At 54.5% G+C, this 23,285-nt stretch overlaps 1 protein-coding gene across 1 annotated transcript; it reads left to right on the top strand.

The window, feature by feature from the left end:
* The first annotated feature begins 502 nt into the window (after positions 1 to 502).
* mpz (myelin protein zero) lies at positions 503 to 22,314 on the top strand. Its single transcript, XM_041180655.1, has 6 exons — positions 503 to 719; positions 13,289 to 13,455; positions 14,335 to 14,548; positions 15,311 to 15,458; positions 18,992 to 19,040; positions 22,003 to 22,314. The coding sequence occupies exons 1-6, from the start codon at positions 659 to 661 to the stop codon at positions 22,099 to 22,101; spliced, it is 738 nt and encodes a 245-aa protein (XP_041036589.1). The 5' UTR covers positions 503 to 658; the 3' UTR covers positions 22,102 to 22,314.
* The last annotated feature ends 971 nt before the right edge of the window (positions 22,315 to 23,285 follow it).

Below are 23,285 nucleotides of genomic sequence, written 5' to 3'. Positions count from 1 at the left end.
TGAAGTGGGGTCAACGGGGCAGAATGGAGGGGGTTAATCGATGACATAAGGTGCAGCCTCTCTCGAAAGCTGGTGGTGCCATCCCTCCCATGTCCCTCTGGGAAGGACAAGAGGGTGATTGTGTGCGAACAATTCTTGGAATTCAGCCTGTGTGTATGTGTGCAGGACAGAGTGCGAGTGCGAGCTCGTGTGTGTGTGTGTGTGTGGTGTGTGTGTGTGTGTGTGTGTGTGTGTGTGCCTCTTTTGACAAGTGGCTCAAGGCCATCTGGGGACAAGGGACCCAATTGTCCTCTGCTCGCTCTGTGCTGGTCCCCGTCACTGACCTGTTTTTGCGCCTTGTGCCAACCATCCACCAGTTTGCGATTGCCCTAATGTCCCACCCTCCGTTAACCCCCTCCCCTTAGCCACCCATCCCTAAACCCTCCCTCCCCCTGGTACCGGAAGCCTCCGGGTAACGCTGCTTAAAAAGCAGGAGACTCTCTGCGAAGTCTCGGATGAGGGTGCGCTGGAGAGGAGGGAGAGCAAGAGTCGCAGTGGAACACGGTACCACCCGTCGCAGCCCTGCATCAGACTGTGAAAGACTAGCTCAGTTTCCAAAATTACCCCCCCCCCCCCTACCCCCCAACCTTTTTTATCCCCCTTATTTCTAACAGCAAGCATGCTTCAGGAACAGAAGCCGAGCGTCCTTCTCTGCTGCTCTCTGCTGTACGCACTCTCGGGTAAGCAAGTCTGTCCGGCTGGGAATACGTGGATGAGAGGGTTAATCCCCCTCCGATAGGGAACAGGGTGCCCGGTGTGTGTAAATGGGGGAGAGGTGAGTGAGAGGGTTAATCCCCTTCCGATAGGGAACAGGGGTCCCGGTGTGTGTAAATGGGGGAGAGGTGGGTGAGAGGGTTAATCCCCCTCCGATAGGGAACAGTCTAGCCGGTGTTGGGTTGGTGGGGATCCATTTGGGTTTTGGGTGTGGTGAGTGTTGGGTCCCATCATTTCAGGAAGGGGCGAAGGCTATACAATTTGGGAGGTGGGGGGTGTGGTGAGGGTCTCAGAGTTTGGGAGTGGGGGGGTTGAGTGTCTCAGAGTTTGGGAGTGGGGGGGGTTGAGGGTCTCAGAGTTTGGGAGTGGGGGGGTTGAGGGTCTCAGAGTTTGGGAGTGGGGGGGTTGAGTGTCTCAGAGTTTGGGAGTGGGGGGGTTGAGTGTCTCAGAGTTTGGGAGTGGGTAGAGGGTCTCAGAGTTTGGGAGTGGGGGAGTTGAGGGTCTCAGAGTTTGGGAGTGGGTAGAGGGTCTCAGAGTTTGGGAGTGGGGGGGGTTGAGGGTCTCAGAGTTTGGGAGTGGGGGGGTTGAGGGTCTCAGAGTTTGGGAGTGGGGGGGTTGAGGGTCTCAGAGTTTGGGAGTGGGGGGGGTTGAGGGTCTCAGAGTTTGGGAGTGGGGGGGTTGAGGGTCTCAGAGTTTGGGAGTGGGGGGGGTTGAGGGTCTCAGAGTTTGGGAGTGGGGGGACGGTCTCAGAGTTTGGGAGTGGGGGGGGTTGAGGGTCTCAGAGTTTGGGAGTGGGGGGGGTTGAGGGTCTCAGAGTTTGGGAGTGGGGGGACGGTCTCAGAGTTTGGGAGTGGGGGGACGGTCTCAGAGTTTGGGAGTGGGGGGGTTGAGTGTCTCAGAGTTTGGGAGTGGGGGGAGGGTCTCAGAGTTTGGGAGTGGGGGGGTTGAGGGTCTCAGAGTTTGGGAGTGGGGGGGTTGAGGGTCTCAGAGTTTGGGAGTGGGGGGGGTTGAGGGTCTCAGAGTTTGGGAGTGGGGGGGGTTGAGGGTCTCAGAGTTTGGGAGTGGGGGGGGTTGAGGGTCTCAGAGTTTGGGAGTGGGGGGGGGTTGAGGGTCTCAGAGTTTGGGAGTGGGGGGGTTGAGGGTCTCAGAGTTTGGGAGTGGGGGGGGTTGAGGGTCTCAGAGTTTGGGAGTGGGGGGGTTGAGGGTCTCAGAGTTTGGGAGTGGGGGGGTTTGAGGGTCTCAGAGTTTGGGAGTGGGGGGGTTGAGGGTCTCAGAGTTTGGGAGTGGGGGGGGTTGAGGGTCTCAGAGTTTGGGAGTGGGGGGGGTTGAGGGTCTCAGAGTTTGGGAGTGGGGGGGTTTGAGGGTCTCAGAGTTTGGGAGTGGGGGGGGTTGAGGGTCTCAGAGTTTGGGAGTGGGGGGGGTTGAGGGTCTCAGAGTTTGGGAGTGGGGGGGTTGAGGGTCTCAGAGTTTGGGAGTGGGTAGAGGGTCCCAGAGTTTGGGAGTAGGGGGGTTGAGGGTCTCAGAGTTTGGGAGTGGGTAGAGGGTCCCAGAGTTTGTGAGTGGGTGGGGGGGGTAGATATCGGGGTGGGGTGAGGGTCCCGCAGTTCGGGGTGGGGTGAGGGTCCCGCAGTTCGGGGTGGGGTGAGGGTCCCGCAGTTCGGGGTGGGGTGAGGGTCCCGCAGTTCGGGGTGGGGTGAGGGTCCCGCAGTTCGGGGTGGGGTGAGGGTCCCGCAGTTCGGGGTGGGGTGAGGGTCCCGCAGTTCGGGGTGGGGTGAGGGTCCCGCAGTCAGGGACAGAAGGATACCTGGGGAAGCAGGCTCCATTTCAGGATGGTCATGAACTGTCTCTCCCATCACATGGAGAAACAGAGGTTAACAGGCCAACTTTCCAAAGAAACCTTCCAATGGCTGTTCCCACGGAATTCCGCATCCCTCGCAAGTCCAAACCGGAATGCGAACCAGTGGGATGGGATTGAGAACGCGTTGGAGGCTGGAATCTGACACGATCAGGAGATAAATATCCCCACTGTTCCTGCTCTCCAAACTGCTGAGACAGCATGAAGACTGCGTCAGGGGTCTCAGTTACCCTGTTCCCCGTCAACCCCGTGCTGTACCTGTCCTGGGAGTGTTTGATGGGGACGGTGTAGAGGGATATTTACTCTGTATCTAACCCCGTGCTGTACCTGTCCTGGGAGTGTTTGATGTGGACAGTGTAGAGGGAGATTTACTCTGTGTCTAACCCCGTGCTGTACCTGTCCCGGGAGTGATGGGGACAGTGTAGAGGGAGATTTACTCTGTTTCTAATCACGTGCTGTACCTGTCCTGGGAGTGTTTGATGGGGACAGTGTAGAGGGAGCTTTACTCTGTATCTAACCCCATGCTGTCCCTGTCCTGGGAGTGTTTGATGGGGACAGTGTAGAGGGAGATTTACTCTGTATCTAACCCTGTGCTGTACCTGTCCTGGGAGTGTTTGATGAGGACAGTGTAGAGGGAGATTTACTCTGTATCTAACCCCGTGCTGTACCTGTCCTGGGAGTGTTTGATGGGGACAGTGTAGAGGGAGCTTTACTCTGTATCTAACCCCGTTCTGTACCTGTCCTGGGAGTGTTTGATGGGGACAGTGTAGGGGGAGCTTTACTCTGTATCTGACCCTGTGCTGTACCTGTCCTGGGAGTGTTTGATGAGGACAGTGTAGGGGGAGCTTTACTCTATATCTAACCCCGTGCTGTACCTGTCCTGAGAGTGTTTGATGGGGACAGTGTAGAGGGAGATTTACTCTGTATCGAACCCCGTGCTGTACCTGTCCTGGGAGAGTTTGATGGGGACAGTGTAGAGGGAGCTTTACTCTGTATCTAACCCCTGCTGCAGATGTCCTTGGCCGGCAGGAGGTCTGCAGAGGAGGGGGCTCTGAGGGGAGTAGTTTGGAGGGGTGGGTTTCAGAGGGGAGGGAATCAGAGTGGAGGGGATCGGAGTGGAGGGGATTTGGTGGAGAGAGAATTGAAATGTGCAGGAGGTGTTGCTTAGACTCCGAGGGGACGCCTGGGAGTCAGGTTTGATTGAGAGGGAGAGGGATTGGTAACGGAGGGTGCAAACAGTGCTGTGCATCTTGAATGGGTATTGTTCGCAAGTGGAGAGGGAGGTCAGAAACAGGCTGCCTGCTGTTCCTGAATGTGAAAACATTCAGTCGCCACAACACAGTCATTGTCCACAATGATTTCTGTCTCCTCTGGCTGTGACAGCACCGGCATATCAACTACACACAGCTCCAACTGTCAAAGACAAATCTCCTTCCACAGATTCACCAACAAGTTACACCACATATCACAGACGGAGAGTCGCTAGTCTCTCGCTCCCTCTCACAGAGTCAGAGTCCCAGTTTAAAGAGGGAATCTCTCCGTCCAGGACCCTGTTTAGAGAGGGAGTCTCTCCATTAGGGAAGCTGTTTTAAGAGGGAGTCTCTCCCTCAGGGACCCTGTTTAAAGAGGTAGTCTCTCCATCAGGGACCCTGTTTAAAGAGGGAGTCTCTCCGTCAGGGACCCTGTTTAAAGAGGGAGACACTCCATCAGGGACCCTGTTTAAAGAGGGAGTTTCACTGTCAGGGACCCTGTTTAAAGAGGGAGTCTCTCTGTCAGGGACACTGTTTAAAGAGGGAGTATCTCCATCAGGGAACCTGTTTAAAGAGGGAGTCTCTCTGTCAGGGACCCTGTTTAAAGAGGGAGTCTCTCACTCAGCAACACTGTTTAAAAAGGGAGTCTCTCCCTCCGAGACCCTGTTTAAAGAGGGAGTCTCTCTGTCAGGGACGTTGTTTAAAGAGGGAGTCACTCCGTCAGGGAACCTGTATAAAGAGGGAGTCTCTCTGTCAGGGACCCTGTTTAAAGAGGGAGTCTCTCCCTCAGGGAGGCTGTTTAAAGAGGGAGTCTCTCCATCAGGGACCCTGTTTAAAGAGGGATTCTCTCCATCAGGGTCCCTGTTTAAAGAGGGAGATTCTCCGTCAGGGACCCTGTTTAAAGAGGGAGTCTCTCCCTCAGGGACCCTGTTTAAAGAGGGTGTCTCTCCCTCAGGGACCCTGTTTAAAGAGGGAGACACTCCCTCAGGGACCCTGTTTAAAGGGGGAGACACTCTGTTCGGGACCCTGTTTAAAGAGGGAGTCTCTCCGTCATGGACAATGTTTAAGGAGGGAGTTTCTCCGTCAGGGACCCTGTTTAAAGAGGGATTCTCTCCATTAGGGACACTGTTTAAAGAGGGAGTCTATCCGTCCGGGAACCTGTTTAAAGAGGGAGTCTCTCCGTCAGGGACCCTGTTTAAAGAGGGAGTCTCTCCATTAGGGACACTGTTTAAAGAGGGAGTCTATCCGTCCGGGAACCTGTTTAAAGAGGGAGTCTCTCCGTCAGGGACCCTGTTTAAAGAGGGAGCCTCTCCGTCAAGGACCCTGTTTAAAGAGGGAGTCTCTCCATTAGGGACACTGTTTAAAGAGGGAGTCTATCCGTCCGGGAACCTGTTTAAAAAGGGAGTCTCTCCGTCAGGGACCCTGTTTAAAGAGGGAGCCTCTCCGTCAAGGACCCTGTTTAAAGAGGGAGTCTCTCCATCAGGGACCCTGTTTAAAGAGGGAGTCTCTCCGTCCGGGACCCTGTTTAAAGAGGGAGTCTCTCCGTCCGGGACCCTGTTTAAAGAGGGAGTATCTCCGTCAGAGACCCTGTTTAAAGAGGGAGTCTCTCCATCAGGCACCCTGTTTAAAGAGGGAATCTCTCCGTTAGGGACCCTGTTTAAGGAGGTAGTCTCACCATCAGTGTCCCTGTTTAAAGAGGGATTCTCTCCGTCAAGGTCCCTTTTTAAAGAGGGAGTCTCTCCGTCAGGGACCCCGTTTAAAGAGGGAGTCTCTCCATCAGGGACCCTGTTTAAAGAGGGCGTCTCTCCATCAGAGACCCAGTTTAAAGAGGGAATCTCTCCGTTAGGGACCCTGTTTAAAGAGGGATTCTCTCCGTCAAGGTCCCTGTTTAAAGAGGGAGTCTCTCCCTCAGGGACACTGTTTAAAGAGGGACTCTCTCCATCAGGGACCCTGTTTAAAGAGAGAGTCTCTCCGTCAGGGACCCTGTTTAAAGAGGGAGTCTCTCCCTCAGGGACCCTGTTTAAAGAGGGAGTCTCTCCCTCAGGGACCCTGTTTAAAGAGGGAGTCTCTCCCTCAGGGACCCTGTTTAAAGAGGGAGTCTCTCCCTCAGGGACCCTGTTTAAAGAGGGAGTCTCTTCCTCAGGGACCCTGTTTAAAGAGAGAGTCTCTCTGTCAGGGACCCTGTTTAAAGAGGGAGTCTCGCCGTCAGGGACCCTGTTTAAAGAGGGAGTCTCTCTGTCAGGGACCCTGTTTAAAGAGGGAGTCTCTCCGTCAGGGACCCTGTTTAAAGAGGGAGTCTCTCCCTCAGGGATCCGGTTTAAAGAGGGAGTCTCTCCGTCAGGGACTCTGTTTAAAGAGGGAAACTCTCCATTAGGGACCCTGTTTAAAGAGGGAGTCTCTCCCTCAGGGACCCTGTTTAATGAGGGAGTCTCGCCGTCAGTGACCCTGTTTAAAGAGGGAGACTCTCCGTCAGGGACCCTGTTTAAAGAGGGAGTCTGTCCATCAGGGTCCCTGTTTAAAGAGGGAGTCTCTCCGTCAGGGTCCCTGCTTAAAGAGGGATAGTATGAGGGAGCTGGATCAACATCAGTAGAGATACAGTCAGTAACACAGGGTTTTGGGTTTGAGAGGGGTTACTGAGTGACAGTGTGAGGGAGCTGGATTAACATCAGTAGAGATACAGTCATTAACACAGGGTGCTGGCGGAGAGGGGTACTGAGTGACAGTGTGAGGGAGCTGGATTAACATCAGTAGAGATACAGTCAGTAACACAGGGAGCTGGGGGAGAGGGGTTACTGAGTGACAGTGTGAGGAAGATGGATTAACATCAGTAGAGATACAGTCAGTAACACAGGGTGCTGTGGGGAAAGGGGTTACTGAGTGACAGTGTGAGGGAGATGGATTAACATCAGTAGAGATACAGTCAGTTTCACAGGGTGCTGGGGGAGAGGGGTTACTGAGTGACAGTGTGAGGGAGCTGGATTAATATCAGTAGTGATACAGTCAGTAGCACAGGGCGCTGGGAGAAAGGGGTTACTGAGTGACAGTGTGAGGGAACTGGATTAACATCAGTAGAGATACAGTCAGTAACACAGGGAGCTGGGGGAGAGGGGTTACTGAGTGACAGTATGAGGGAGCTGGATTAACATCAGTAGAGATACAGTCAGTAACACAGGGCGCTGGGGGAGAGGAGTTACTGAGTGACAGTGTGAGGGAGATGGATTAACATCAGTAGAGATACAGTCAGTAACACAGGGTGCTGGGGGAGAGGGGTTACTGAGTGACAGCGTGAGGGAGCTGGATTAACATCAGTAGAGATAGAGTCAGTAACACAGCGCATTGGGGGGAGGAGGGTTACTAGGTGACAGCGTGAGGGAGCTGGATTAACATCAGTAGAGATACAGTCAGTAACACAGGGCGCTGGGGGGAGAGGGGTTACTGAGTGACACTGTGAGGGAGCTGGATTAACATCAGTAGAGATACAGTCAGTTTCACAGGGTGCTGGGGGAGAGGGGTTACTGAGTGACAGTGTGAGGGAGCTGGATTAACATCAGTAGAGATACAGTCAGTAACACAGGGTGCTGGGGGAGAGGGGTTACTGAGTGACAGTGTGAGGGAGCTGGATTAACATCAGTAGAGATACAGTCAGTAACACAGGGTGCTGGGGGAGAGGGGTTACTAAGTGACAGTGTGAGGGAGCTGGATTAACATCAGTAGAGATACAGTCAGTAACACAGGGCGCTGGGTGAAAGGGGTAACTGAGTGACTGTGTGAGGGAGCTGGATTAACATCAGTAGAGATACAGTCAGTAACACAGGGCGCTGGGTGAGTGGGGTTACTGAGTGACAGTGTGAGGGTGCTGGATTAACATCAGTAGAGATACAGTCAGTAAAACAGGGAGCTGGGGGAGAGGGGTTACTGAGTGACAGTGTGAGGGAGCTGGATTAACATCAGTAGAGATACAGTCAGTTACACAGGGTGCTGGGGGGAGAGGGGTTACTGAGTGACAGCGTGAGGGAGCTGGAATCACTTCGCTGTTAACTTTGATGCACCAAAATCTCCTCTCTCCCTCTGGATAATTCTTGCCAAGTTCACCCATTCTCTGGCCACTCTACTGCAACCTCCTTACTCTCCCAACTGGCTGTACTCAACATCCCCCACAGCAGCAAAGCCATCAATTTTCAGTATCCATTTTTGTTCTCTAATTTCTCCATGAATCCCTCGAGCTACCAAATACACTTCTTAACTCTGAAACCTCCTCCAGCCCGTACAACCCTCCCTATCTCTGTAACCTCCTCCAGCACCTACACCCCTCCCTATCTCTGTAACCTCCTCCAGCCCCTACAATCCTCCCTATTTCTGTAACCTCCTCCTTCCCCTACAACCCTCCCTATCTCTGTAACCTCCTCCAGCCCCTACAACCCTCCTTATCTCTGTAACCCCCTCCAGCCCCTACAGCCCTCCCTATCTCTGTAAGCCCCTCCAGTCCCTACAACCCTCCCTATCTCTGTAACCTCCTCCAGCCCCTACAAGCCTCCCTATCTCTGTAACATCCTCAAGCCCCTACAACCCTCGCTATCTCTGTAACCTCCTCCAGCCGCTACAACTTTCCCTAGCTCTGCAACCTCCTTCAGAACCTACAACCCTCCTTATCTCTGTAACCCCCTCCAGCACCTGCAGCCCTCCCTATCTCTATAACCTCCTCCAAATCTACAATCCTCCCTATCTCTGTAACTTGCTCCAGCCCCTACAACCCTCCCTACCTCTGTAACCTCCTCCAGCCCCTACAAACCTCTCTATCTCTGTAACCTCCTCCAGCCCCTACAATCCTCCCTAGCTCTGTAACCTCCTCCAAATCTACAACCCTATCTCTGTAACCTCCCCCAGTCCCTACAACCCTCCCTATCTCTGTACCCTCCTTCAGCCCCTACAAACCTCCCTATTTCTGTAACCTCCTCCAGCCCCTACAAACCTCTCTATCTCTGTAACCCCCTCCAGCACCTACAGCCTTCCCTATCTCTATAACCTCCTCCAAATCTACAACCCTATCTCTGTAACCTCCCCCAGTCCCTACAACCCTCCCTATCTCTGTAACCTCCTCCAGTCCCTGCAACGCTCCTTATCTCTGTAACCTCCTCCAGTCCCTACAACCCTCCTTATCTCTGTAACCCCCACCAGCCCCTACAACCCTCCCTATCTCTGTAACTTCCTCCAGATTCTACAACCCTCCATATGTCTGTAACCTGCTCAAGCACCTACAACCCTCCCAATCTCTGTAATCTCCTCCAGATCCCACATCCCACCCTATCTCAGTAAATTCCTCCAGCTCCTATAATCCTCCCTATCTCTGTAACCTCCTCCAGTCCCTACAACCTTCCCTATCTCTGTAATCCCCTCAAGTCCCTACAACCTTCCTTATCTCTGTAATCCCCTCAAGTCCCTACAACCCTATCTCTGTAATCCCCTCCAGTCCCTACAACCTTCCCTATCTCTGTAATCCCCTCCAGTCCCTACAACTCTCCCGATCTCTGTAGCCTCCTCCAGTCCCTACAACCCTCCCTATCTCTGTAACCTCCTCCAGCCCCAACAATCCTCCCTATCTCTGTAACCTCCTCCAGACCCTACACCCCTCCCTATCTCTGTAAACTCCTCTAGTCCCTACAACCCTCCCTATCTCTGTAACCTCCTCCAGCACCTACAACCCTCCCTATCTCTGTAACCTCCTCCAGCCTCCACATCCCGCCCTATCTCTGTAAACTACTCCAACCCTACAACCCTCCCTATATCTGAAACCTCCTCCAGTCCCTGCAACCCTCCCTATCGCTTTAAACTCCTCCACCCCTACAACCCTACCTATCTTTGTAACCTCATCCAGCCCCTATTATCCACCCTATCTCTTTAAACTCCTCCAGTCCCCACAACCCTTCCTATCTCTGTGGCCTCCTCCAATCCCTACAACCCTCACTAACACTGTAACCTCCTCCAGCCCTAACATCAATCCCTATCTCTGTAACCTCCTCCAGCCCCTCCAACCCTCCCTATCTCTGTAACCTCCTCCAGCCCCTACACCCTTCCCTATCTCTGTAACCTCCTCCAGTCCCTACAACCCTCCCTATCTCTGTACCCTCCTTCAGTCCCTACAAACCTCCCTATCGCTTTAAACTCCTCCACCCCTACAACCCTCCCTATCTCTGGAACCTCATCCAGTCCCTACAATCCTCCTTATCGCTGTAAGCTCCTCCAGTCCCTACAACCCTGTCTATCTCTGTAACCTCTTCCAGTCCCTACAACTCTCCCTATCTCTGTAACCTCCTCCAGCCCCCTACTACCTTCCCTATCACTTTAAACTCCTCCACCCCTACAACCCACCCTACCTCTGGAACCTCATCCAGTCCCTACAATCCTCCTTATCGCTGTAACCTCCTCCAGCCCCTACAACCCTCCCTATCTCTGTAACCTCCTCCAGCCTCCACATCCCGCCCTATCTCTGTAAACTACTCCAACCCTACAACCCTCCCTATATCTGAAACCTCCTCCAGTCCCTGCAACCCTCCCTATCGCTTTAAACTCCTCCACCCCTACAACCCTACCTATCTTTGTAACCTCGTCCAGCTCCTACTATCCTCCCTATCTCTTTAACCTCCTCCAGTCCCCACAACCCTTCCTATCTCTGTGGCCTCCACCAATCCCTACAACCCTCACTAACACTGTAACCTCCTCCAGCCCTAACATCAATCCCTATCTCTGTAACCTCCTCCAGCCCCGCCAACCCTCCCTATCTCTGTAACCTCCTCCAGTCCCTACAACCCTCCCTATGTCTGTACCCTCCTTCAGCCCCTACAAACCTCCCTATCGCTTTAAACTCCTCCACCCCTACAACCCTCCCTATCTCTGTAACCTCATGCAGTCCTTACTTTCCTCCTTATCGCTGTAAGCTCCTCCAGTCCCCACAACCCTGTCTACCTCTGTAACCTCTTCCAGTCCCTACAACTCTCCCTATCTCTGTAACCTCCTCCAGCCCCCTACTACCTTCCCTATCGCTTTAAACTCCTCCACCCCTACAACCCACCCTACCTCTGGAACCTCATCCTGTCCCTACAATCCTCCTTGTCGCTGTAAGCTCCTCCAGTCCCTACAACACTCTCTATCTCTGTAACCTCCTCCAGCTCCTACAAACCTCCTTATCTCTGTAATCCCCTCCAGCCCCTACAACCCTCCCTATCTCTGTAAACTCCTCCAGTCCCTACAACCCTCTCTATCTCTGTAACCTCCTCCAGCTCCTATAACTCCCCCTAACTCTCTAACCTCCTCCAGTCCCTACAACCCTCCCTATCTCTGTAACCTCCTCCAGAACCCTACAGTCCTCCCTATCTCTGCAACCTCCTCCAGAACCCTACAGTCCTCCCTATCTCTGCAACCTCCTCCAGACCGTACAACCTTCCCTATCGCTTTAAACTCCTCCACCCCCAAAACCCTCCGTATCTCTGGAACCTCATCCAGTCACTGAAACCCTTCCTATCTCTGTGACCTCCTCCAATCCCTACAACCCTCACTAACTCTGTAACCTCCTCCATCCCTAACATCACTCCCTATCTCTGTAACCTCCTTCAGACCCGACAACCCTGCCTAACTCTGCAACCTCTTCCAGTCCCTGCAACACACTTTATCCCTGTAACCCCCTCCAGCACCTGTAGCCCTCCCTAACTCTATAACCTCCTCCAATTCTACAACCCTCCCTACCTCTGTAACCTCCTCCAGCCACTATAACCCTCCATATCTCTGTAATCTCCTCAAGCACCTACATCCCTCCCAATCTCTGTAACCTCCTCCAACCCCTACAACCCTCCCTATCTCTGTAACCTCCTCCAGCCCCTACAACCCTCCCTATCACTGTAACCCCCTCCAGTCCCTGCAACCCTCCCTATCTCTGTAACCTCCTCCAGCCCCCATAACCCTCCCTTTCTCTGTAAACTCCCCCAGCCCCTACAACCCTCCCTATCTCTGTAACCTCGTCCAGCCCCTACAACCCTCCCTATCTCTGTAACCTCCTCCAGCCCCTACAACCCTCCCTATCTCCGTAACTTCCTCCAGTCCCTACAACCCTCTTTATCTCTGTAACCCCCACCAGCCCCTATAATCCTCCCTATCTCTGTAACCTCCTCCAGATTCTACAACCCTCCCTATCTCTGTAACTTACTCCAGCCCCTACAACCCTCCCTATCTCTATAACCTGCTCAAGCACCTACAACCCTCCCAATCTCTGTAACCTCCTCCAGTCCCTACAACCCTCCCTATCTCTGTAACCTCCTCCAGCTCCTACAACCCTCCCCATCTCTGTAACCACCTCCAGCCCCTACAACACACCCTATCTCAGTAAATTCCTCCAGCCCCTATAATCCTCCCTATCTCTATAACTTCCTCCAGCCCCTATAATCCTCCCTATCTCTGTAACCTCCTCCAGTCCCCTACAACCTTCCGTATCTCTGTAATCCCTTCAAGTCCCTACAACCCTATCTCTGTAATCCCCTCAAGTCCCTACAACCCTATCTCTGTAATCCCCTCCAGTCCCTACAACCTTCCCTATCTCTGTAATCCCCTACAGTCCCTACAACCCTCCCTATCTCTGTAACCTCCTCCAGCCCCAACAACCCTCCCTATCTCTGTAACCTCCGCCAGCCCCTACAACCCTCCCTATATCTGAAACCTCCTCTTGTCCCTGCAACCCTTGCTATCTCTGTAACCTCGTCCAGCCCCTACAACACTCCCTATCTCTTTAACCTCCTCCAGTCCCCACAACCCTCCCTATATCTGTAACCTCCTCCAGCCCCTACAACCCTCCCTATCTCCGTAACTTCCTCCAGTCCCTACAACCCTCCCTATCTCTGTAACCTCCTCCAGTCCCTACAACCCTCCCTATCTCTGTAACCTCCTCCAGTCCCTACAACCCTCCCTATCTCTGTAACCTACTCCAGCCCCTACAACCCTCCCTATCTCTGTAACCTCCGCCATCCCCTCCAACCCTCCCTATCTCTGTAACCTCCGCCAGCCCCTACAACCCTCCCTATCTCTGCAACCTCCGCCAGCACCTATGACCCTCCGAGAACTCTCCGCTCCTCCGATTTGTCCCCGATTCCCATTGCTGCACCATTGGTGACCGTGCCTTCAGCTGCCTGGGGCCCTGAGATCTGGAATTCCCTCCCTACACCTCACCGCCTCTCTCCTCCTTTAAGACAGTCCTTAAGACCTCCCTCTTTGTCCCAGCTTTGGGTCAACTGTACCTCATCTCTCTTTTAAAGGCTCTGAGTCATGTCGTTGTGTTTCAACTCATGTGTTGGGAGGCATTAAGTAGTTCAGTGGGTGTACAGCCATTGGTGTGGTTACCTCTCTCTCTGCCTCGCCCTCTCCTCTCACTGTCTGTTTGTCTCTCCATCAGTTCTACGACCCTCGGAGGGTATCTCAGTCTCAACACACCACAACCTCCACAAGCGAGTGGGTTCAGATGTCACGCTGTACTGCGGCTTCTGGTCCAGCGAGTATGTCTCAGACCTCACCACCCTGTCCTGGCGCTTCCGGCCAGACAACTCACGGGACATCATCTCCGTAAGTCAAGGGTCCGGCCGCAATCCCACCGAGCGGGGGACGTGGGCGGGGCCGCTGGGAAGGGTGGGCAGTTGGGGCGTTGGCGAGGGTGGGGTGGAAACAGTGCTGCGGGAATGGCAGAGAGATGTTCAAGCAGGTGGGAGCTTTACTCTGTACCTAACCCCGTGCTGTACCTGTCCTGGGTGTGTTTGATGGGGACAGTGTAGAGGGAGCTTTACTCTGTATCTAACCCCGTGCTGTACCTGTCCTGGGAGTGTTTGATGGGAACAGTGTAGAGGGAGATTTACTCTGTATCTAACCCCGTGCTGTTCCTGCCCTGTGAGTGTTTGATGGGGACAGTGTAGAGGGAGATTTATTCTGTATCTAACCCTGTGCTGTACCTGTCCTGGGACTGTTTGATGGGGACAGTGTAGAGGGAGATTTACTCTGTATCTAACCCCGTGCTGTTCCTGTCCGGGGAGTGTTTGATGGGGACAGTGTAGAGGGAGATTTATTCTGTATCTAACCCTGTGCTGTACCTGTCCGGGGAGTGTTTGATGGGAACAGTGTAGAGGGAGATTTACTCTGTATCTAACCCCTTGCTGTACCTGTCCTGGGAGTGTTTGATGGTGACAGTGAAGAGGGAGATTTACTCTGTATCTAACCCCGTGCTGTTCCTGTCCTGTGTGTGTTTGATGGGGACAGTGTAGAGGGAGATTTACTCTGTATCTAACCCCGTGCTGTACCTGTCCTGGGAGTGTTTGATGGGGACAGTGTAGAGGGAGCTTTACTCTGTATCTAACCCCGTGCTAAACCTGTGTTGGTAGTTTTTGATGGGGACAGTGTAGAGGGAGATTTAATGGGGTTGTGTCATTCTAACTGTCTTCTCTATTGTGACAGATCTTTCATTATGGCAACGGCATCCCTTATATTGAGAAATGGGGTCAGTTCAGAGGGCGAGTGGAATGGGTCGGAGATATTTCCAAACAAGATGGCTCCATCGTGATCCGTAACCTCGACTACATCGATAACGGAACCTTCACCTGTGATGTTAAGAACCCCCCAGATGTGGTCGGAACTTCCTCCGATGTCCACCTGACTGTTTATGACAGAAGTAATGCATTCAAATTCTGTCTGCGTGTGTCTGTACGCTCCAAGTGTGGTCTAACCGAGGGATACGGAGACCAGAACTGTGCACAGTGCTCCAGGTGTGGTCTAACCGAGGGATATGGAGACCAGAACTGTGCACAGTGCTCCAAGTGTGGTCTAACCGAGGGATACGGAGACCAGAACTGTGCACAGTGCTCCAAGTGTGGTCTAACCGAGGGGTACGGAGACCAGAACTGTGCACAGTGCTCCAAGTGTGGTCTAACCGAGGGGTACGGAGACCAGAACTGTGCACAGTGCTCCAAGTGTGGTCTAACCGAGGGATACGGAGACCAGAACTGTGCACAGTGCTCCGAGTGTGGTCTAACCGAGGGATACGGAGACCGGAACTGTGCACGGTGCTCCAAGTGTGGTCTAACCGAGGGGTACGGAGACCAGAACTGTGCACAGTGCTCCAAGTGTGGTCTGACCGAGGGGATACGGAGACCAGAACTGCCTGCGAGGGTGGTGGGATCGGGGACATTGAATCATTTCAAAAGGAATTTGGACGGGACTTTGAGGGAATTTAGCTCAAGAGGGATATGGGGATAGAACAGGGAGGAATGGGACTGAGTGGGTTGCTCTACCGTGAGCTGGCATGGACTCAATGGGCCGAGTGGCCATCCTCTGTGTGCCGTGATGGCCAAGAGAGTCAGTCTATGTGGCTCAGCTTAATAGCCAAGATGTTTGTAAGTGTTTGTGCTGACTGGCACCTCTCTCGTTTCCGCAGTCCCCCCAGTTGGTGCTGGTGTTGTCTCAGGTGCAATCATTGGAACCTTCCTGGGTATCATCCTCCTCATCGTTGGAGGCTTGTACCTGTTCCGGTACATTGTCAGGAGGCGTGCCAGGAGTGAGACTATTTTCTTCAAAGGAGCCAGGTGAGTGAGGGGGAGAGGAACAGTGAGAGAGAGAGAGAGAGAGACAGAGAGAGAAAGAGGGAGACAGAGAGACAGAGACAGAGAGACAGAGAGAGAGAGACAGGGGGAGAGAGAGAGAGACAGAGAGAGGGAGAGACGGGGGAGAGAGAGAGACAGAGAGAGAGAGACAGGGGAGAGAGAGAGAGACCGAGAGACAGGGGGAGAGAGAGAGAGACAGACAGAGACAGAGAGAGACAGAGAGGGAGACAGAGAGACGGAGAGACGGTGGGGGAGAGAGAGAGACAGAGAGTGAGAGACGGGGGAGAGAGAGAGACATGACAGAGAGAGAGAGACAGAGAGACAGGGGGAGAGAGAGAGAGAGAGACAGAAAGACAGAGACAGAGAGACAGAGAGAGACAGAGAGACAGCTGGAGAGGGAGAGAGAGACAGAGGGAGAGAGAGAGAGAGAGAGACAGAGACAGAGAGAGACACAGAGAGGGGGACATAGAGACAGGGAGAGACAAAGAGAGAGATAGGGAGAGAGTGAGAGAGAGAGAGACAGAGGGAGAAAGAGAGAGAGACAGAGACAGAGAGACACAGAGAGAGACAGAGAGGGAGACAGAGAGACAGGGGGAGAGAGAGAGAGACAGAGACAGAGAGAGACACAGAGAGGGAGACAGAGAGACAGGGATAGACAGAGAGAGAGATAGGGAGAGAGTGAGAGAGAGACAGGGAGAGAGAGAGAGAGAGAAAGAAACAGAGACAAGGACAGAGAGAACAAGAGGTGTCAGTGAGGTGGAACAAGAGCGTGAGAGGCAGAGGGAGACAGAGAGAGGGAGAGACGGGGGAGAGAGAGAGAGAGACAGAGAGAGAGAGACAGAGAGACAGGGGGAGAGAGAGAGAGACAGAGAGACGGGGGAGAGAGAGACAGAGAGAGAGAGACAGAGACAGAGAGACACAGAGAGAGACAGAGAGACAGCTGGAGAGAGAGAGAGAGACAGAGGGAGAGAGAGAGAGAGGGACAGAGACAGAGAGAGACACAGAGAGGGGGACAGAGAGACAAGGAGAGACAAAGAGAGAGATAGGGAGAGAGTGAGAGAGAGAGAGACAGAGGGAGAAAGAGAGAGACAGAGACAGAGAGACACAGAGAGAGACAGAGAGACAGAGAGACGGGGAGAGAGAGAGAGACAGAGACAGAGAGAGACACAGAGAGGGAGACAGAGAGACAGGGATAGACAGAGAGAGAGATAGGGAGAGAGTGAGAGAGAGACAGGGAGAGAGAGAGAGAGAGAGAGAAACAGAGAGACAAGGACAGAGAGAACAAGAGGTGTCAGTGAGGTGGAACAAGAGCGTGAGAGACAGAGTGAGACAGAGAGAGATTGAGATAGAAAGAGATTGAGATAGAGAGAGAGCAAGATAAAGAGAGAGAGGTAGAGATGGGGATGGGAGAGAGGGGGAGAGACAGAGAGAGAGAATCAGAGAGAGACACAGAGAGAGAGAGACAGAAAAACTGAGAGAGAGAGAATCAGAGAGAGAGAGATAGAGAGGGAAAGACAGAGAAACAGAGAAAGGCAGAGACAGAGAGAGAGTGAAAAACAGAGAGAGAGACAGAGAAAGAGATGGTGAGGGAGAGAGAGAAAGAAACAGAAAGAGAGAGAGAGATAGAGGGTGCCGGCCATCAAGTAACTATCTATTCTAATCCCATTTTCCAGCACTAGGCCTGCAGCCCTGTATGCTATAGTGTTTCAAGTGCACATCCAAACACTGCTTCAATGTTATGAGGGTTTCTGCCTCTCCCACCCTTTCAGGCAGTGAGTTCCAGATTCCCACCACCCTCTGGGTGAAACCATTCTTCCTCACATCCCCTCTAAACCTCCTGCCCCTTACCTTAAATCTATGCCCCCTGGTTATTGATCCCTCCACCAAGGGGAAAAGTTCTTTCCTGTCTACCCCTATCTATGCCCCTCATAATTTTATACACCTCAATCATGTTCACCCTCTGCGATCAGAACTGCACACAGCACACCAGCTGTGCCCTAACCAGTGTTTTATACAGTCCCAGCATAACCTCCCTCTGCTCTTATACTCTAAGTCTCGGCTAATAAAGGCAAGTATCCCATATTACGTCTTAACCACTTTACCTGTGCTGCTGCCTTCAGGGATCTATGGACATGTACACCAAGGTCCCTCTGATCATCTGTACTTCCTCGGGTCTGACCATTTATTGTGTGTTCCCTTGCGGTGTTAGTTCTCCCAAAATGCATCACCTCTCACTACTCAAGGTTAAATTTTATTTGCCCATCTATATCGTCCTCTAAGGCTTTCCTCCTCATTATTTACAGCACCACCAATTTTTGTGCCATCTGCGAACTTACTGATCATACCTCCTATATTCACGCTTAAATCACATCTAAGAGATAGAGAGGGAGACGGAGAGAGAGAGACAGCCAGAGACAGAGAGAGAGAGAGAGAGAAAGAAAGAGGGAGAGACAGAGAAAGAGAGTGGCAGAAAGAGAAAGATAGAGAAAGAGAGAAAATGACAGAGAGAGAAAGGGAGATAGAGGCAGAGTTGTGGAGAGAGAAACAGACAGAGAGAGAAAGAAAGAGAAAGGTGGGGGAGAAACACAGAAAGAAACAGAGAGAGACAGTGAGAGAGAGAAAGAGAGATAGAGGGGGAGAAATGGAGAGACAGACAGAGAGAGAGGGAGAGAGAGAGTCAGGGGAACACAGAGAGAAAAAGAGAGAGACAGAGAGAAAGAGAAAAAGAGAGACAGAGGGAGAGAGAGAGAGACTGAGGGAGAGAGAGAGAAAGGGAAGCAAAGAGAGAGCACACAAAAAACACCTCCATTAGATCCAGTCTGTAACTCACTCTCGGGTATCTGTTATTCTATATATAAACCACCCCGAACCCCTCGATTAGATTCCAGTCTGTAACTCACTCCCGGGTATCTGTTATTCTATATATAAACCACCCCGAACCCCTCGTTTAGATTCCATTCTGTAACTCACTCCCGAATATCTGTTATTTTATATATAAACCACCCCGAAACCCTCGATTAGATTCCTGTCTGTAACTCACTCCCGAATATCTGTTATTCTATATATAAACCACCCCGAAACTCTCGATTAGATTCCTGTCTGTAACTCACTCCCAGTATCTGTTATTCTATATATAAACCACCCTGAACCCCTCGATTAGATTCCTGTCTGTAACTCACTCCCGGGTATCTGTTATTCTATATATAAACCACCCCAAACCCCTCGATTATATTCCAGTCTGTAACTCACTCCTGGGTATCTGTTATTCTATATATAAACCACCCCAAACCCCTCGATTATATTCCAGTCTGTAACTCACTCCCGGGTATCTGTTATTCTATATATAAACCACCCCGAACCTCTCGATTATGTTCCTGTCTGTAACTCACTCGCTGGTACCTGTTGTGCTATATGTAAACCTCCCAAATCCCTCTCTATGTCTGTATGTAATGGCTTTGTTGTTCAGATACAGCTACTGTGATTGGAATAATATTTGTGCTCTGTGTCTTGCCCAGTGCTGCAGAACGAGGGAAAGCTAGTGGCAAAGCTGGAACCGTGAGTAAAGTAAGTATGAAAGCACTGGGGAGGAGGGACGTATTCTAAGGAGGCCACTAACATTTCTGGGGAATGGGCACCCAGCACTGAACATGTACTGCGTCTGGGAACCGAATCGGAGGGGAGGGAATGGGGAGAGGGGGGTTTGGGGGAGAGGGAGATCGGTGGAGAGGGAGATTGGCAGGGAGGGGTATAGGACGGTCGGAGAATTGGAAGAGAGGAGGGGTTCTGGAGGGGACCTGATTGGTGGGAAGGGGGTTAGAGGGGAGGGGATTGGAACAGAGGGGTTAGAGCGGAGTGGGTCAGAGTGCAGGGGGTTAGGTGGGAGAGGGTTAGAGGGGAAGGGATTAGAGAGGAGGTGAGGCGGATTGGAGGGAGGGGTGTTGGAGGGGAGGGGGATTGGAAGGGTGAGATATGGACGAAAAAGGACTAGGGAGATAGGAGGGGACGGTGATTGGAGGGGAGCTATCTGGAGGGGAGGGATTTGGAGGGGAGGGATTTGGAGGGAAGGGATTTGGAGGGAAGGGAACTGGAGGGAAGAGGACTGGGGGCAGGGGGTTTGGAGGGGAGGGAATTGGAGGGGAGAGAAGTAGCGGCAGGAAGTTCGGAGGGAAGAGGGCTAGGGACAGGGGATATGAAGGGAAGGGGATTGGAGGGGAGGGAATTGGAGGGAAGAGGACTGGAGGGGAGGGGGATTGGAGGGAAGGGGACTGGAGGGGAGGGAGATTGGAGGGAAGGGGACTGGGGGCAGGGAGTTTGGAGGGAAGGGGACTGGAGGGGAGGGGGATTGGAGGGAAGGGGACTGGAGGGGAGGGGTTTGGAGGGAAGAGGACTGGAGGGGAGGGGGATTGGAGGGAAGGGGACTGGGGGCAGGGGGTTTGGAGGGAAGGGGACTGGAGGGGAGGGGGATTGGAGGGAAGGGGACTGGAGGGGAGGGGGATTGGAGGGAAGGGGACTGGGGGCAGGGGGTTTGGAGGGAAGAGGACTGGAGGGGAGGGGGATTGGAGGGAAGAGGACTGGAGGGGAGGGGGATTGGAGGGAAGGGGACTGGAGGGGAGGGGGATTGGAGGGAAGGGGACTGGAGGGGAGGGGTTTGGAGGGAAGAGGACTGGAGGGGAGGGGTTTGGAGGGAAGAGGACTGGAGGGGAGGGGGTTTGGAGGGAAGAGGACTGGAGGGGAGGGGGATTGGAGGGAAGTGGACTGGAGGGGAGGGGGATTGGAGGGAAGGGGACTGGAGGGGAGGGGGATTGGAGGGAAGGGGACTGGAGGGGAGGGGGATTGGGGGGAAGGGGACTGGGGGCAGGGGGTTTGGAGGGAAGAGGACTGGAGGGGAGGGGGATTGGAGGGAAGAGGACTGGAGGGGAGGGGGATTGGAGGGAAGGGGACTGGAGGGGAGGGGGATTGGAGGGAAGGGGACTGGAGGGGAGGGGGATTGGAGGGAAGGGGACTGGAGGGGAGGGGGATTGGAGGGAAGAGGACTGGAGGTGAGGGGGATTGGAGGGAAGGGGACTGGAGGGGAGGGGGATTGGAGGGAAGAGGACTGGAGGGGAGGGGGATTGGAGGGAAGGGGACTGGAGGGGAGGGGGATTGGAGGGAAGAGGACTGGAGGGGAGGGGTTTGGAGGGAAGAGGACTGGAGGGGAGGGGTTTGGAGGGAAGAGGACTGGAGGGGAGGGGGATTGGAGGGAAGGGGACTGGAGGGGAGGGGTTTGGAGGGAAGAGGACTGGAGGGGAGGGGGATTGGAGGGAAGGGGACTGGGGGCAGGGGGTTTGGAGGGAAGGGGACTGGAGGGGAGGGGGATTGGAGGGAAGGGGACTGGGGGCAGGGGGTTTGGAGGGAAGAGGACTGGAGGGGAGGGGGATTGGAGGGAAGGGGACTGGAGGGGAGGGGGATTGGAGGGAAGGGGACTGGGGGCAGGGGGTTTGGAGGGAAGAGGTCTGGAGGGGAGGGGGATTGGAGGGAAGAGGACTGGAGGGGAGGGGGATTGGAGGGAAGGGGACTGGAGGGGAGGGGGATTGGAGGGAAGGGGACTGGAGGGGAGGGGATTGGAGGGAAGGGGACTGGAGGGGAGGGGGATTGGAGGGAAGAGGACTGGAGGTGAGGGGGATTGGAGGGAAGGGGACTGGAGGGGAGGGGTTTGGAGGGAAGAGGACTGGAGGGGAGGGGGATTGGAGGGAAGGGGACTGGAGGGGAGGGGGATTGGAGGGAAGGGGACTGGAGGGGAGGGGTTTGGAGGGAAGAGGACTGGAGGGGAGGGGTTTGGAGGGAAGAGGACTGGAGGGGAGGGGGTTTGGAGGGAAGGGGGACTGGAGGGGAGGGGGATTGGAGGGAAGGGGACTGGAGGGGAGGGGTTTGGAGGGAAGAGGACTGGAGGGGAGGGGGATTGGAGGGAAGGGGACTGGGGCAGGGGGTTTGGAGGGAAGAGGACTGGAGGGGAGGGGGATTGGAGGGAAGAGGACTGGAGGGGAGGGGTTTGGAGGGAAGAGGACTGGAGGGGAGGGGGATTGGAGGGAAGGGGACTGGGGGCAGGGGGTTTGGAGGGAAGAGGACTGGAGGGGAGGGGGATGGTAGGGAAGGGATTTGGAGGGAAGAGCACTGGAGGGGAGGGGGATTGGAGGGAAGGGCTTCGGAGGGAAGATGACTGGAGGGGAGGGGGATTGGAGGGAAGGGCTTCGGAGGGAAGAGGTCTGGAGGGGAGGGGGATTGGAGAGGGGAGGGTTTTGGAGGGGGAAGTTGGAGCGACAGGTCAGACGGGATGAGAGTAAAGGGGTTGGGGGGGTGGAATTGGGGAGTGAAGGCTTGATTGGGGCTGTGGCTTTACAGGAAGGGACTTGGGGGGTGGGGGTTCGGACGAGGGGGGCGGGGTGGGGGGGGGTTGTCGGGGACGAATCGGTGGCGGACGCTTCCGAGAGCTACTTCCGAAGCCACCCCACTTCCAACCCCTTGCTCCCCTCTCTGTCTCCCCGCGTAGGGACCCGTGCTCTATGCCACCCTGGACCAGAGCAAGAGCGGCAAGGGGGCCAGCGAGAAGAAGTCCAAGCTCTCAGAGTCCAAGAGGGACAAGAAGTAGCGGTTACCCCCACCGCGGGGTCCTCGGGATGGAGGCGGGGGCTTGACCCGGGCTCCGCGGGTCCTCATGACCATCGAGATGACACTGACCGACTCGGACACCGGCAGTGACACCGAGACGACAAAACTCCCGGCCAACAGCAAGCGAAAGAAAAGTTCCAATGCCAAATAACTCCGCACTTCCCCCTTTAATCCTTTCCCTCATCCCCTCCCTCCACCCCCCCCCCACCTCCCCCTTTCCCCCACCCACCCCCTTCGCTGCCTCCCTCTACCCTCCCACCCTCTCCAGCCGAGGAACGTCCCCGCTGGTCGACGTTTCTGGTCGGAGAGGTGCCTGGCCAATCTCCCGAATTCACCCCTACCCCCTCCCTTACCCCCGCCCCCCTCACCACCGACTTCCGTCGCCTCCCTCCGCCGCACTTCTTCCTTGTCCGCCGCCCGCCTTTGCAGCCGTGTTCGCGCTGCGGCCCTTTACGCGCTGCGCGCCCTCAGTCTGAAAGCTGGGGACCTTGGTCTCCCTCCTCCATGCTCGTCTTCTCACGCGCTGCGGCCCTTTACGCGCTGCGCGCCCTCAGTCTGAAAGCTGGGGACCTTGGTCTCCCTCCTCCATGCCCGTCTTCTCACGCGCTGCGGCCCTTTACGCGCTGCGCGCCCTCAGTCTGAAAGCTGGGGACCTTGGTCTCCCTCCTCCATGCTCGTCTTCTCACGCGCTGCGGCCCTTTACGCGCTGCGCGCCCTCAGTCTGAAAGCTGGGGACCTTGGTCTCCCTCCTCCATACCCATCTTCTCACGCGCTGCGGCCCTTTAAGTGCTAGGCGCCCTCACTACAAAAGCTAGGGCCCCCGCACTTTCCCCACCACCCCCACCGCCCCCCCCCCCCCCCCCGGCCAACTGACGGCCAGCCACATCTGGTGAGATGAGTTCCATCCTGAGAGGGGCCTCTCCTCGGGTCTCGTGAGGCACCAACTCTTGACTGGTCGACCCCGGTTGGTTGGTGCGGAGGGAGGAACAGGGCTGTCTGTCAGGGTTGGGGGGGGGGAGGGGTGGGGGATGAGGAAGAGACGAGGCTCTGAGGAGGCTGGGTCCACGCTAAAAGATGGCAGGTGGCACGATCCCAGGTTCGGTGGGGGTGGGGGGTTAAAGGTCGCCAAGTTGGGGGTTGCCTGAAGATTTCGCGGAGTGACGC

Source organism: Carcharodon carcharias, assembly GCF_017639515.1.
Source record: "Carcharodon carcharias isolate sCarCar2 chromosome 24 unlocalized genomic scaffold, sCarCar2.pri SUPER_24_unloc_1, whole genome shotgun sequence".
Lineage (NCBI taxonomy): Eukaryota > Metazoa > Chordata > Chondrichthyes > Lamniformes > Lamnidae > Carcharodon > Carcharodon carcharias.
This window is presented reverse-complemented; position numbering and strand designations above follow the sequence as displayed.

Excerpts from the sequence above, each read along its gene's own strand:
- mpz (XM_041180655.1), top strand. The coding sequence starts at position 659 with ATGCTTCAGGAACAGAAGCCGAGCGTCCTTCTCTGCTGCTCTCTGCTG. Across the intron at positions 13,456-14,334 it reads ACTCACGGGACATCATCTCC|ATCTTTCATTATGGCAACGG; the intron begins GTAAGTCAAGGG and ends CTATTGTGACAG. Across the intron at positions 14,549-15,310 it reads CCTGACTGTTTATGACAGAA|TCCCCCCAGTTGGTGCTGGT; the intron begins GTAATGCATTCA and ends TCGTTTCCGCAG.